Below are 17,039 nucleotides of genomic sequence, written 5' to 3' on the forward strand. Positions count from 1 at the left end.
TAATAGTGTTTGGACTTTATTTAGTTCAACCTGGTTTCTGGGCTCATTATCTGGAACAATGAAGTCAAGTTGTGGTTATGATTTTTTTTTTACTTTTTGAGTATCAACCGCATGCTATTTGAAGTAGGGGAAAAATAACTGCACTTCAGGTATAGTTCTTACCCTACCTAGATTCTGCAAGTCAATTTGACATCAGACAGAATCCATCCACAAAATTACATAAGCTGAACATTTTATCCTAATGAAAAATAAATGCTTATGATGAATTTGCCTTTAGAATTAAGGCCGAACTGCTGAGTTATATAGATATAACATTGCTACTGTCATTGCTCAAAGAAAAGACATTATGTCCAGATCTGCTTTTATATGACAATGACAGGTATGTTGGTTCCATTTCTTAGCCTTCCATTTGGAAAAGTAAAATTCAAAGACTATATGATTCCCTTTTGATTCCATTCCCAGAGTTTGAAAATATTATCCATTAAGGTGCCAAATGAACCGAAAACTATGTCCAACCTCTGTCATAAAACAAGAGCTAAAATCAATCTCTAGATCCACCTAATCTGTAGAACATCTCAGAGGTTAGGAAAAGTCAGGGGCCAAACCAGGGGTTATGACTACTTCAGGGCAGGTTTTTGGTAGCCCTAGTAATCCAAAGGTAACTTGACTCTTGGATCCCAATCTAGAGTCAATCTAGAACTTTGAATTGTACTAGAATCAAATTGACATCTGTATATAGTGAACCATTACCCTAAGGTGAAAAAAACAGCTTTTGGTTCAATCAGCTCTGTATCTGTACCCCTATAGTTCATTATAACATCATTTAGCTCCAAATAGGTCAGATGAAGTCAGTTTAGCATTTACTGTGGAAAAATGCCTCTGCTCTTCAAATCTGCTCTCATAAGAATGTTTCTGACATTAATTTCATTCTTTTTAAAATTTACTTTTATTGTTTCATTCTAAGAAAAACAGTTATCTGGCAAAATGCTTACTAAAACAAGGTCATCATAATCTCTGTGCTTAAGATGTTTGGGATATAGTTCCTCATGAGACAGCAAATGAAATATCATATATAAAGTGTTTTGCAAACCTTAAGGTGTTAGCTATTATTGTGAACAGAATCTTGAATCACCAATCCAGACCATTTATTATTGACAGATGACAACAGGAGATATTTTCAAGCCTAGAATTCATTAAAATTATGGTTCTGATTTCAGAAACAAACTTGAGAATTTCAAAATGATGGCTCCTTAGAGCACTGAAGGAAACAGAATTTTTTGGAAGTATGTCAAAGAAATTTCCTAATGGTTTTGAAAAGGTTCATAAAGGCTTCTTCACTAAATATCAAATGATCATAGAGAACAATACCATTCATATCAAAAAAGATTGGTAATTTTTCTTCAAGGAGTATTTGAAAATTTAAAAAGCAGTGTTAGGAGGGAAAGTTTTAAAAAGAAATAAAGGATCAATATGTAGCTTGACTCTGAAAGATCCCCTCTCTCCTAAACACAGAATAAGGGGTAAAATTCAGATGCTGAAAATACCTTTTTCCTTCTCACTGTATCTGCTGATGTTACTGTTGTCACTGTACAAAGGTCCTGCAGTAGCATGAGGTCTACAGCTGTGATACTGTGCATTGAGCGTATTGACTGTTATATGGATGAGATGCAACATAACCTTGCTGATATCACAATCTCGGTATGGATACTGTAAATAAAAATGAAATATATTATAGATACAAATATATAAAACATTTCAGAATAATGCTGTTAATTCATTTATTCAGCAAATATTTATTGATTGCTTACTATATGCAAGGCATTGTCCTAGGAGTTGGGTATACAATTTCAAAAGTAAAACAAGTCCTTTCTCTCCAGGGACTTACAATCTACTGAGAGAATATGATAAGTAATCACATAAATACAAAGTAATATAAAGTAATTTCAAGAGGTGAAGAGACAGCACTAATAAATGGAGGAAGGAGGCAAGGCCTGATGGAGGAGGTAGCACTAGAGCTATGCTTTAAAAGAAAGTAACAGTTCTAACAGGCAGGAGTGAGGAGGGAACACAATTGATAAATGCAGGGGCACAAAGAAGTGGGGCTTGGAACATTGCATGTGGAGAAAAGCTAGCAGATCAACTTGACCAGGAGAGATTATATATGAAAGGGATCAATAGGAAATAAAGCTGAAAAAGGAGGTAAAAGAACTCTGAGAGATAGTAAAGTTTGCAGTCTACAATAGATACACGAAATAAAAAACACATAAATAAAATAAGCAACATTTCATGTTCAGTTACATGAGATCCAAGGCAGGAAGGTCCTTACTGATAAGGGGGAATCACATCAGGCTACACAGAAGAGGTGACATTTGAGTTGGGCTTTGAAGATGAAAAAAAAATCAATATGTAAAACAAGAAGAAGGAATTGAAAACATAAGTAACAGCCCAATCAAAGGGAAGCTAGAGCATATACATTATATTCTGTAAACAAGAAAAAAGACCAGTTTGACTAAAGAGTGGAAAAGTAAAATAATGCCCAACTGTAGAAGGTCTTAAATCACAGGTCAAGGAGTTTAATTACATTCAGAAAAAATAGGGAGCCAGGGAAGATTTTTTTAGCAAAAGAACAACATATCCAAATCTAGGTATAATAAAGATTATCCTAGTATAAAGACTAGACTAAAGGGAAATTAAATTGGAGACAAAAAAAATCTGCTGGGAGCCTAACACAATAGTTTAGTTAAATAGAATGAAAGCCTATATTAGGGTGGTGATAGTGGAAATAAAGAGAGGGAAAAATGGATTCAAAATAGATTTAAAAAGAGAGAATCAATGGGACAAAGTAATTAACTGGATATAAGAAAAAAAGGGAAAAGAAGGGCTAAGGACAATCCCAAAGTTTCTAACACAGGATACTGACAAAATTTATAAAACAAACTCCCACTGTAATATCATTTGGCCACAGAATAGAATAGCCTAGTTCAGTCCAGGAATAGTCATATTATAGTCTCAGGTTTATTTAAAGATCCATTTTAAACTCTTGTATTCTTAATTTTGGCCAGTTATTTATTTATAACATAGCTCCTATGGAATTAACTTTTCCCCATAATATTGCTTTTCTTTTATTAAATTTTTAGACAACCAGTTAATATTAGATGTTAGTTTAGTACAAAGAGCTTTGGATTTCATATCAGAGACTAGGGTTCAGATCCTGGTTCTAGCATTTATAATCTGTGTGACCTTGAGCAATTCACTTTACTTTGATCCCTTTGTCAAAGTTTTCTCAAGTGTAAAATAACGATGATAATAATGTTTCTATTATCTCATTCTCAGAACTGCTGTGAGAGATAAAATGAGATAATACATATAAGGTCCTCTATAAACTCTAAAATACTATATAAATATCAGTAATCATTACAAACTCTTTAGGAGTTCACAGTAGCTATTGGTATTAAAAACAAAGATTATGCCTCATCTAAAATTTGTATATGCCTCAGAATAAATACCTAGTATATGTTTATTGGAATACTGAAATATTTTAAGACACTAGTTTTAACTCTCTCCCAAGCATCTGCATAGACCAAAACTCCAAGTTACATAAGGCTAATTTTCTTTGGAGGCTCATTAACACCACACCTGAAGTTGCAGGATGGCTGCCCAAGTACTATGGTAACCATAGATTCCCTAAAAGGATCATTGCACCCAGAATGGAAAAGTAACAAAGGTGGCTTGCCTTATAAAGAATAACGAGTAATGCCTTCAACCACATCTGCCGAATATGAGGCTTCAGGGACCACAGGGAGCAACGAGGTGGCTGTTGAAAGTAATGTCGAAGCTGAGGACAGGAGCAGTACTTAAGCACTTGAACCACTAAAGGGAGAAGATGTTTTCCCAGATTGATGTTATAATCCATCACCTGAAATAGATATAAATTGGACAATGAAAGCAAATAGAAGCATTCATGCTTACCCTCCCTCTTCTCTCTGCCTTGTTGGTGCCTTCACTCCAACATTTCCTTCACTAAGTAGCTATTCAACATCTAGCAAAGTTCTGAAGTAAGTATTATCAGGAGACAAAGCTGTAAAAAATACAATGTCCCTGAAATTATGCTCTAATAAGAGGACAAAACATGAATACAAGCAACTACAATGCATATGCCAGTGACCCAAGAGAGATATAATTCTCACTCCCTTCATGGAGTCTTCCCTGTTCACTCCTACCCACAGTTGTCTCTTACCCATGAATTACCTGCACTTGTTATCTATATTCCTCACAGCATCATAAAGTTATGGCATCTCAGAATTAGAAGTGACCTATAAGGTTATCCTGCCTATCTAATTCTCTGAGTTCTATATACTAAAGATAGTGTGTTGTAGGGGACAGAGTTCTAGATATGGAGTCAGGTATTCTGGACCCGACCTGGCTTTGAATGGAAAGGTAGTAGGTAGTGGATGGAGACTTGGCCTTGGAGTCCTGCTTCTGACATATACTGGCCATATGACCTGGGGCATCATAACCTTTCAGTGCTCCAGGCAAGTCTATCTAATATGATAGGTTTACAGAAATCTCTCTAATCTGCCTTGCTAAGGGCAATTCTTTACTGAGAGTTCCCTACACTGATAAAATAATGGTCCAGATTTTTTTTAATAAATCCTTATATGTAGATATACGCACATATAAATATATATAATGAATTAATATCTGTATACTACTTATATGTTAATCCATTTGTGTTTCTATAAATTTAAATATACGTATGTTTGATATATAAGGTCAGGAGGTATTCACCTTACTCATCTTCATATTATACATAGTACACACTCAACAAATACTACATGGAGGGAGAAATGAATGGATAAATGAATGAATGAATGAATTACAAAGGACAAAGAATAAGCCTATTCTCAGTGAATAGAGAGGAACAATTAGAGAGGAAAAAACCTCAATTAAATGTATCTAATGTCAAAACAAACAAAAGACTATCCACGAGATTATTGTTTATATGATACCATTAAAGGTCCGAATTCAAAGCCTGCCCTTGGTTTCGCATGTAAAATTGCATACCCTCTACCACCACCATATGAACAAGTGGCATGCACTGATCTATCAGCATCATCAAAAGTAAGTTTAGGAAATACTTAATTGTATAAACTATAGTATAAAATGTAGTAGAAAACTATGTTAGTGTTTTACAAGGAGAATTACACTGACCAAGATGTTGTAGAGGGAGTTTCTGTTCTGGTACTAGAAAAAATGTTCAAATACCTAGCACAGTGACCTAAGGTTACTACCTCCATACCTGAGATTCTGTGATTCAACAATTTTAGAGTTCTCTGAATGGTTTTAAGGGTTTACACTAGAAACAACTGAAAAATGATTAATATGCCTATATTTCTAATTAATGAACTACATATATACATAAAAAATCAAATATATGCATATTATGTGTATATAACCTTGAATACTTCTAGTGATAGGGAATTGATATGGCCATATATTAAAGTCTTCTTGCAATACTATAGAGAACTTCAATGATATATCATAAGGTAAGAGGATCTAAGTATTTTGTAACATCATATACTGACTTTACTACCCAAAGAAAACCTGAAAGGAAAATTTACAAGACAATTATAGAAAGAAGGCAAGGATTATTAAATTTCCTGCTGCCTAATTTCTTTCCAACTCTGTGCTACTGCTGCCTGATACATGCCATATGTTTTATGGCTATAAGTGCTTAAAGAAGTTGAACCCACAGTTCCCATTTTGAAACTTGGTGCATTAAAGCACAGGTTAGCCACAAATTATAATCAGAACTAGCCCTTCTCCTGGGCCTTATCCAGTCCCATATCTACTTTGTAAAATGCAATCAATTATACTTTTGCACTACCTACCTCACAGGCTTGTTTTAAGGGAAATGCTTTTTAAACTATGAAATGCTATATAAATGTGAATTTCTCTTAAGAATGGCCTACTTTTTCCTGCCTCCATATTTTTTCCCAAAATATTCTCTATACTTGGCATTTCTTCCCTTCCCTTCTTTTCCTAGTAAATTGTAATAGGTTAAAGTCTGGTATGAATGACATCTTCATGAAACCAACCCTGCTCTTCCTGGGGAGTAAGAACTTTCCCCTTCAGAGTGCTCTATGCAGTCTGTTTTGCAACTCTCTATCATGTATTGCTGTGTTTTTCTTATCCCTCTCCTGGACTATAAGTACAGGGACCATGCCTTAACTTAACTTTTAATCTGTTTGGCACCCACACAATGCTCCATACACAGTAAGTGCTTTAAAATGTTTGTTGAATGAACTAGTATTTTTATTATTCAATGACACTTTGCACATTTTAGAAACTGCTTATGCCACACAGCTAGGAAGTTGACCAATTCTCATACATGGCTTACCTAACTGAGATAGTCTATTGAGAATGAAAACCACACTTACTTGTGCAATTCCAGCAATAAATGCATTGAAACAAGTCGAGAGGCGCATTTTTTGAGGGGCTATCATAAAGCATCCTTCTTGCTGGTCATAACCAAGTAAAACATACAAGTGCCGTTTGACTGTGTTAAAGGCCTTAGCACTACTGATGTCTGACTCCGCACTACTCTCATCTTTAGCCATAAACTTCATTAAAACTGTAATCAGCTGGTGGACTGTCTGATGGTCAATCCCAGCATCCTCAGGGAGCAAGTCCTTTATCGTGTTATCATTCTCAGGAGACTGTTGCCCTGTCAATATAAGAAATGCTGTTAGTTAGATCTGCGTTAAGTTTTCATGATCTCTGATTTAGACTGCTTCCATGATATTTTAAAATTTTGGCTCTCAACAAGAAACATAAAGACATACTATGCCCAAGAAAGCAAAGCATTAGCTGGGGAGGGGCAGACCCTTCTATCCTTCAAATAACACAGCAAATCAATCTTGTAATATCATGGAAGTGTTGATAAAAATAGGATACCTTGAGTGGGAATGAGGTCATATATCATAAGCAACACAAATATTTAATGCAATTTGCATTTGGTCAGTTTTTAAAGGGAATATCACCTTATAAAATTCTACAATCCATGTTACATGAAAAGTATCACTAAAGCAATGGGTCATTAATCTGGAATCTGGGAACCTTTTAAAATATTTTTAAAACTATACTTAAATATGATTGGTTTCCTTTATTACTTTATGTGATTTGTTTTATGAATAAATATATTATTCTAAGTAGAGGGTCTATAGGCTTCACTAGACTGTCAAAGGAGTCCATCACACACACACATACACACACACAGAGTTAAGAACTCCTGATCTAGAGTTTTATACAGTAAATGTTTAAGAATTGCAACAAAAATATTCCACCAAAACCTAAGGAGGAAAAAAGGACTAAGGATATTCTTTAGTTAAAATTATTGAACAGTTGAATCATTTTGTTAAAACTGAAGGATTACAGAGTTCAAAAAGACCTCAAAAATACTAGTTCATTCAAAAAGACCTCAAAAAGGTCACCTAGGCTAAATTATATATGAAAAGAATTCCCTCTACTACATCTCAGATGGATAATTCACTATTTCCCAAGGCAATCCATTCTACTTTTCTACAATCTAATTATTAGTAAGTTTTCTCTTATATTAAACATAAATCTACTTCTTTATAACTTTGATGCATGACAGTGCAGTAGATAGAGCACTGGACTTGGGAGTCAGGAAGACTTGGGTTTAAATTTCACTTCAAGCACTTATTAGCTATGTGACAGGCAAATAATTAACCTCTCTAGGCCTCAGTCTCCTTATCTGTAAAATGAGGCAATTGGACTGCATTCCTCAAAGGTGCCTTCCACTTCTAAATCTTTGATCCTATGATCCTAATTTTAGCTTTTCTAAAAGTGATATGATAGATGCATTCCATCTTTTTCTATTCAACAGAATTAACCAATTGGGAGACAGTATGTATGGAGTAATGAGAATATTGGACTTGGAGTCAGAAGGTATAAGTCTAAATCCCAGCTTGTCCACTTACTGGCTATGTGATTGTCACATTATCTCTAAGGGTCTCCATTTTTTTATCTGTAAAATGAGGGGTTGAACCAGATGACCTTTAAATTCCCTTCCAGAAGGTCTAACATTCTGTGATTCTGACACAGGAGAAAAGCACTGAATTTGCAGTCAGGAGACCTGGCTTCAAATCTTGGCTCTAAGATACTTACTAATCAAGTGACCTTGGGCAAATCTAAACCTGAGTTTCCTCATTTGTAAAATGGGAATAAAACACTCATGCTGTCTATGTCACAGGTGTGTTGTGTGGCATTTATGAAGATATTTTGTACCATGTAAAATGACCATCTCAGTTCCATTAGTATTCACAGAAAAAAAATGGAACCTCTAATAAGGTTTCTTTCTGATAGATCTCAAAAGCACTATATGATAGAGTGTTGAATCAGTTGCATAATTCTAATAGCAACTACATAGTCTTTTTTTCTAAAACTAATAACAAGGATTTGATTCTATAGTTCAATAGGGAAACATGAGAAACAAAGAGAGAAACTGTGAGCCCCTCAAAACTAAGGAAACATAGTACCGTGTTTCCCCGATAATAAGACCTATCCCAAAAATAAGTCCTCCCCTTACTGTGTAAGATTCCTCTAAAATAAGCCCTCCCCCGAAAATAAGCCCTATTGAGCTTGCTACTGTAGTGAAGGTGATCCCCTGTGCTACACGCTACATTACGGTACCCTCTGTATGCACCGTCCCGTCTCCCCCCCCCCCCCGGTGAAACGCACGCCGCGCTCCGAGCTGCATCCAATCAGAGCTGCAGCAGTGAGCGTGTCATCCTGTTCTTCCCCAGTGATTTGCTTATTGAATAAAGGTACATTTTTTTTGTTCACATTTACCTGTTTATTAAAATTGCTGTCAATGTTTATTAAAATAAGCCCTCCCCTGAAAATAAGCCCTCTGGTGTTTTTCTGTCCAAAAAATTAATAAGACAGTGTCTTATTATTGGGGAAACACGGTATGAAGTTAGGCTAGATGTTCACCAAATTAAAAGAGGAAAAAAGTCTTCAATATTCAGTTTCTCCTAAAACAAATAATTTACATGACTTTTTTAAAAATTATAGGTAATTCAAATTGACCGTCCTTATTGACACTGGTTTTCCCTCTCATTTTCAAAGCCCAAACTAGTGCTTGGTGTCCTCTGTTCATCTGCTCCCTGTGAAAAGCAGCTGTGATACAATGAATTCACAGATAGAAGCAATGGAATTTTATCCCCAGTTGTACTACTAACTAGCTGTTTGACCCTTACAAGTCACTTTTCTTCTCTGGGCCTCAGTTTTCTCATCTGTAAAATAATGAGGAAACTCAACCAAATGAACTAGGGAATTTCTAAAGTCTCTCCTAATTCTAGCATCTCTGGGACTGAAGTTTAGATTTTGTTAAAAGCTAAAGTGGGGCTGATTACCTATATTCAAGTTCTTCTTTCTTGTGCAAATTTATGCTCAGCTTCATCCTACTACACATCTCAGATAAAAATCACCTTATCGACAACTCAAATAAAAAACATAAACTTGCAGCTGTTAAGAAGACTGTAATAAATTCAGTTTATATGTATATGTACAATATATGTGAGCATATTTAAATATGTATGTTCTTGTCTTTCCCTTTAGAATGTAGGGTCCTTGAGATTAGAGATTGTTTAATTTAATGTACTAGCATCTCCAGTGTTTAGCATGGTAGCAGGCACAGAGTAAGTGCTTGATAAATGAGTGTTGATTGATAAGATTGACTCACAATATCTCACTTTGGGAGGAAAAAGCTTAAAATTACATTGAATTAAAACTAATGCAGTCAAAACTAAAAGGAAAACAGGAAACTGGGGGGGGATCTTTTATAACAATTTTCTCTGATAAAGGCCTCATTTCTCAAATATATAGGGAACTGAGCCAAATTCATAAAAATAAGAGCCATTCTCCAATTGATAAGTGGTCAAAGGATACAAACGGATAGTTTTCAGAAGAAGAAATCAAAACCATCAATAATCAATGAAAAATGCTCTAAATTACAGTTGATTAGGGAAACGCAAATTTAAACAACTCTGAAATACTACTTCACACCTATCAGAGTGGCTAACATGACAGGAAAGGAAAATGACAAATGATGAAGAAGATATGGAAAAACTGGGACACTAATTCACTCTTGGTGGAGTTATGAATTAGTCCAACCCTTCGGAAGAATAATGTGGCTCTATGCCCAAAGGACTATTAAACTGTTTATACTCTTTGACCCAGCAATACCAAAGAGATCAAAGAAAAAGGAAAAGGACCTATATGTACAAAAATATTTATAGCCGCTCTTTTTGTCTTCCTCACTCCAGGCCCAGAGCTCTGTCCACTATACCACCTAACGACTTCAAATTTTCCATTATTATTCATATAAATATTGTCTGAATAAAATGCATGTCTGAATAAAAGATAAGTGTGCTTATTTTGTCTTATGACTAATCATCTCCTTTAACATAATATGTGGTCCAAGATCTGAAAATGAAAATAAAGCACTTACTGCATAATAAACATATCATCCTAGGACACTGTTAAAATTGAGAAGCAAAATGGCAGAAATGAAAGAATGGACTTGAAATCTTAAGATCCCAGGTCAAATCACTAGCTGCCAGTGACTGACATTGTGACCTAATACAAGTCTGAAATTAGAGGGTTGGATCAGATAAATTCTCCAAGTTCTAACATTCTGTGATTCTGGTAAAGTGAAAAGAGCACTGGACCTGGAGTCACAAGTCCTGAATTCAAATTATGGCTCCAAAGAATTTGTTTGCCAAGAAATCTTGGGCAAGTCAATTTACCTCTGAGCCTCAGTTTTCTTAACTGTTAAACAGGGGGACTAATAACATTTACCCTGACTACCTCACAAAACTATTTTGAGACTCAGATGCATGGTAAAATGTAAATATGAATGGTAGGGATTATTATTATGAAGACCATGATCTGTGTAATGACACAATTAGCTGCATCACAGAAATACAATACAGCTTTTTTTATCAGGATTAAGACCAAAAATGCCTAGATATATTAAATATGATGAATTCACAGAGATATCTCAGGTCTCACCTCTTTTAGGGGAAAACAATAGAAAGAGACCACATTTTTTGCAGGTTTGCAAAGCACTTTACAAAGTATAGCTCATTTGATCCTTACAACTGGGGAGGCAACACAAGGAATGATTCCCATTTTACAGATTGGAACCAAGCTTCAAAGGAATGAAATGACTTATTCAATGTCATATAAATGGAAACGCTGCATGAGCCTTAGGTTTCTGACATGAGGTAGATAAACCAGAGATCTATCTTGATAAATGACTGTTTCAGTAACTGTTTCAGTAACTCTGATCCCACAGCCATAATTTTGTGCTATATGGATGATGTAATCAACTAAAGCTTTTGCTCAAAATGGCTTTGCTGCTGACACAACTAAAGAGACCCATAGGTTTGGAGCCAATGTCATTTTTGTTTTTTGCCTTTTGGGGTTAAGTAACTTTCCCAAGGTTTCACAGCTAGTTGTGTGTGTGTGTGTGTGTGTGTGTTTTTGTGTTAAGTGTCTGAGGCTGGATCTGAACCCAGGTCCTCCTGATTCCAAGGTGGCGCTTTACTCACTGAGCCACCTAGCTGCCTCACCAATGTCATTTTTATTTCTCCTAAAAATGTTCATTATAGGGTGATTTGGGGTGGGACACAATTATTTTTAATATTGCTTCTTATAAATGCATATATTTTTCATCTTTAAAAAATCTGCTTTGGTGGCACATGAAAATTTATCTTCCGATATCAAGTCTGCTTGTGTTATAAAAAAAAAAAGGCTCAAAACTTCTACTGGGCAGTAACATATAGCAGGCAAAATTTTCAAACCTAATTTCAGGCAGGGGATCTAGGTTCTGATCCCACCCCTGTCACTAATTGCTGTGTGTCTTTGGTGAGCCACTCAGGCAAATCTAATCAATCTCTTGGTGCCATATTTTCCTCATAATACAAAAATGCTATCTACCTTAACCATAATACAACACTGAAATAACTAACTAAAATAATGTATATTAATGTGCTTTTTAAAAAAAAAAAAAGGACATAAGGGAGTTTGGTAGTGAGGGCATTGATCATTTCAAGAAGTTTTGTAAGTTGTGAGACTTTGGGGTCAAGAAAGCATCTCTCTATAGAGGATATGGACATGTATATTGCATCTTGTTCAGAAGATTATCATGATTATCATCTTTTTCAGAAGAAAACTTCTGATGATTTTTCAATGGCCAGGGTTGCCCCCAAGATAAGGCATTCCTATCTGGGCCATAAGAGGATGGGGTCTTATAAAAGGAGTTACCCCCTTGTAAGACCTACAATGGAGAGTGATTAAAATATTCTCAGCCTTTTGTTGGACTCCTTTTCACCTTTCTTTCTCCAGAGAACAGACCACACTGCAACAGACCAGACTTGTGCTATATAGGAGGGGAAATGCCAACAGCTATCCTGGAGCAGGAGCAGATGTGAGTTACAGGGGCTCCCCTACGGCTTCCTGAGCACATCTCAGAGACTGGAGATGCATGAGAGTAGGATTTCTCAGCACAAGAGATGGCAGAAGGATAGAGCCAAAGTAGGGATTACTAGCCCCACAAGGATGACAAGGAAGTTCCTAGACAATGTCTCTAAACCCCAGTTTCCTATAAAGGTAGAGTAGATTTAAGTCTCTTAGGAAACATGATCAAGTCTTCTAGCACAAGAACACAAATTCAAAAATATAGAAACCTGACCTTCTAGGAAAAACAAAACAAAACAAAAAGACTTCTATATTTGGGTTGCCCTTTGGAGAAAGAAAATTGTATACATGTCCCCTGAGGCTGGAGGAACAGTAAAAGAGACCCCATGACTTGTTCTGTTGTGAGTATAGTGAATGTGGACTGGTGTTCAGGGCAACTTTACATAATCCTAAAATGATCAAACAATACATTCCCTGAGAACACATTAGTGCTTTAGTATCCACTTCTCATACACCCATAAATATAGTCCTAAGATGTGGGTCAAGACTCTTAATAATAATTTCTATTTAGCAATCAAGTATTAATAAAAATAGATTGTACCTATAGAACATTTTAAAAATGAACATGTAGTATGGTATTCATAAATTAGGTTACTCAGAAAGATTTTTCTCAGCAGCTGACTTTAATTTGATCCCTAAGTTATGGATTCTAAACATCATAAACCTTGAGTCAGAAAGGACCTTAGAAGCCCATTAACTCAAACCCTTTCATTTTACATATGGAGAAACTGAGGCCCAGAAAAGCTACATGAGCACAAGGCCCAAGGTCACACATGTAGTAACAGTACTAGGATTTAAACCCAAGTCCTCTGATTAAAGTTCAGACTTCTTTTCATGGTATCATACTGGTTCTCAAGTGGACTGTGTGACACAGATAATCTGCAACTGCCCTTAGAGATCATACTGCCTTTGGAAGCTTATGGCATAATTTACATGAGCTATTGTACTCCTACCATTTACTATAAATAAAACATTAAGTTCAAAACCTAGTACATCAGGAGTTGTGTGTGTGCTACCAAAACACTCAGCTTAAGCAGCAATTAAAATAAAGTATTTACTGCATAATTAAAAGGAACCCACTTTACTTCAGGCACAGTCATTAAGGGAAGTACTCCAGAAACATGTTGATTACACTAGAAAACAAGGACCAGGAAAGTCAAGACTGAAACAAGTACTATGGTCTCATTATAATTATTATTTAAAACTATCTCAATGTAACTTGTGATAGTCTTCTGCTTCTCTTTTTGAGTAGCCAATACTTAGCAAGTAATAATAATATAGTGAAAAACAGTAAGAATTGGCTTTCTGAGCTAGACCAAATTTTCCGTTGTCTCAACAAGCTTTGGTTCCATATAGCAGCTCATGAATACGTCCTCCCAAAGTTCCAACTTTCTGTTGTCACTGTGAACAATCTGATAATCAGCCTGTTTCTGTGTGATCATCTTCAGTGGGTTATTCCATTCTTGGAAGCTTTCCTCAGTATTCAAAACCTTAAGGCATTTTATGTCTCCCAGAGACCTCCAGAACACTTCTAGTTTTAGTTGGCAGTCAAGGTAGTCAATGTTAAAACATATTAGGCTTCCAGTTAAGCCTTAAGACTGTAATTGTGAGGGACTAAATATTAGATAAATACCACACTGAAGAGGGACAGAATCCTCTCAAAGTACTAACTGAATCATTGTACTGCATATTCCTAATGAATAAACACAGTGTTGTAATAGAGTGGGAAAGGGCTGGCTTTGAAAGCATACAACTTCCAGATTCAATCCTGCCTCTGCTACTTATTACCGGTATGAAATTTGGGTAAGTCATATCACTTCCCTAGGCCTCAATTTCCAAGTAAATTTGACCATATGACCTCTACAATTTCTTCAATATCTAAATATTTGGCTTGGGTGTTTTCACTCTATATAATCACAAAAGAACATAATAGTAAATGTAATGGTATTTCAATATCCTCTGCAATGAGTATTGTATTGGAGGGACTCTGACAAGGGCTTTTTTTTAAATAACATAGAGTCTTTTATCATTTATTTAAAAAGAGAAAATGTACTTTGGCTCACATTTGCAATTTACAAATATGAACTCCACATATGGGTTTCTTCCTCTTCCTTACTGAGTTCAAAACACATGGTATTTTATGTTCCCTGGTCCAATATGGTCCTTCTACAAGGGTCACATGTAGAAAGGCAGGGTAACAAAGCACAAAGAGAGGGGGCTCTGGAGTGGAGAGAAATCTGGCCTTCACATCCTGACTCCAACACCTCCTAAAATTGTAAGTATGAGCAAGTCACTGCACTTATCTGAGCTTCAATTTTCATCCTCTATAAAATGATACTGATGCCACCAATATCACGACATGTCACAAAGAAAGGGCTCCATGAGTTCTCAAGTTACCAGTATAGTCCTGCACAAGCATTTTTTTTAATCTTCTGATCCTTCTGGAAGATGAATGGACATAAGACCTATGCCATGATGCTGGTCTGTGGGACCATGACCAAGTGGCTCAGCTTCTCCGGAGCTCAGTTTCCCCATTTGTAAAATGAGGAGATTAAGCTAAATTTATATCGCCATCTTTATATCTTGTGGTCCTGCTCCTACAGGGGTCACTGAGTGCTTTTATCGGTATTCACTGACTAGGAGATGGAGTGAATTCAGCAGGTATCTGGGGTCGTCACAATTTTCAGTAAGTTCCATAAGGTGGGTAACATTCAGCACACAAACTTCAACAGGGAATTGATTTGTCCCTTACAACCTCCGGACACTTCCTGATATACTGGAATAATAGACCTGACAGATGAAAGATATTATCACTCTGAGTATGATCCCTTAGTCATTCAATACTAATTATTCAAAAGAATTCTTCCTTTCTTCAAGAGACAGAAATGACAACTGAGAAACTTCCAAAGGATTAGGAATGGGCCAATGGCTGACTCCTAGGTGGATGTAGAGGTGGTAATGGAGGTGGTTCAAATTTGTATAGCCTTTAAAAATGTAAATGAAATGTATGCTTTCCTAAAGCAGAGCTATATCATGTGTGTACACATGCATATGTACATATGCATATATATTCACAGCATGGAATAGTAGCTACATTGGCTCTCTTGGGAAAAGTGCACGAGGCTAATAACATGATGCTCCTTACTGGACCAAAAATCATTGGACAGCTATTACTTTTCAATTTTAAAGTGTTCCAGCCTCAGGAGCTCAGGTATCTGAATTTCTGAGGGAGGAAACTCTGGGGTCTAGCAATCCCATAATCATCCTTGGCCCAGTTAAAGACATTACACCCTTTATCTTGTCTACCTGAGTCAGAAAATGTGCCCAATATGTTTATACAGTCCTTCAAATCCAAAGTACCCACCTGGCGTTTGTTCAGGTGTCCCACCGAGAGCTGGAGCAGACTGCTCATGCCTGGTCAACCTCACAGCTTAAAAATCAACAACAACTCTATTTAAATAAGCATTAAAGACAACTTGAGCCTAGAAAATATACTCAATGCTAATAAAGCTACACGGGACAGTAAGGACAAGTTCATTCTTCCTATTCATCACTAACATCAGGTAGCGGGTATCTGTGCATCAGGCTATTAGAATGGTATTTCTGAGTTTCACAAGAACAAAAATTCTGGTTTCTAGCCTCATTACCAATTGTCATAAGCATTATTATACAAGGACACAACTGGCGGGGGAAGGGCCACATTGGAGCTAGTCTGTAAGGTTGTGAAATTGCTTTAAAAAAAGTTGTTAGAGAGAAATGAAATGAGATCATTGATCCCAGCTGCTGGTTTTTAGGATTCAAATCAATTTCACCTGAATTCATTATGAGGTCTAGCATCCCTGTGGCTTATGCTCAAGTGGTTTTGCTTCTGCTGAAAATTCTAGCTCTGGCCCCTTCATTTCTCTTTGCATCCCACCCCTTGCCCTGGAGAAAATCTACTTATCATTCCAAGGAACTCTGTGGACTCTCCCAAAGGAAAAAGTACCACATTTTCATAACTAATCATAAAATAAAAAAATCAATATGTAAAGGAAAAATAAAAATTAAATCATAATTATGGTTAAAACGCCATGTCACAAAAAGCTGTCTACTAATGAATGCCAATGTCAAATTAAACCTCTCAGCTTATGATAGGATCCAAAATGTGTTATATGGAGGTGTTTCATTGATTTCACTGTGATTATTTGGGGATTAGATAGGGCTAAATAATTAACAAATTAAATAGCAATATAGGAAAACATATGCATTCTTTTCATAGGATATGGGCTTTTATCCATTTCTCATGCAGGAGTCTTTTCTGCTACTTAATTTTTCTCCTCATTTAGTAAAATAGGGAAAATTCTGATTTCTTCCTACTTTTCTAAAGCAGTGAAGTATAAAGAATGACCTTTAAAGAAGGAGGAGAGAGGGAGAAAGAGAGAGAGAGAGAGAGAGAGAGAGAGAGAGAGAGAGAGAGAGAGAGAGAGAGA

At 36.1% G+C, this 17,039-nt stretch overlaps 1 protein-coding gene across 1 annotated transcript in view; it reads right to left on the reverse strand.

The window, feature by feature from the left end:
* Positions 1 to 17,039, reverse strand: part of UNC79 (unc-79 homolog, NALCN channel complex subunit) — a 345,437-nt gene that overhangs the window by 125,435 nt on the left and 202,963 nt on the right. Inside the window, exons 27-30 of the mRNA XM_069086022.1 lie at positions 15,935 to 16,000; positions 6,441 to 6,727; positions 3,734 to 3,916; positions 1,545 to 1,707 (exon numbers count right to left, since the gene is read on the reverse strand). Coding sequence (XP_068942123.1) covers positions 1,545 to 1,707; positions 3,734 to 3,916; positions 6,441 to 6,727; positions 15,935 to 16,000 — 699 coding nt within the window. The remainder of the gene's footprint in view (positions 1 to 1,544; positions 1,708 to 3,733; positions 3,917 to 6,440; positions 6,728 to 15,934; positions 16,001 to 17,039) is intronic.

This window comes from Petaurus breviceps, unplaced genomic scaffold (assembly GCF_028583685.1).
Source record: "Petaurus breviceps papuanus isolate PSGF00001 unplaced genomic scaffold, PetGlider_PUasm1.0 177, whole genome shotgun sequence".
In the NCBI taxonomy this organism is placed as follows: Eukaryota; Metazoa; Chordata; class Mammalia; order Diprotodontia; family Petauridae; genus Petaurus; species Petaurus breviceps.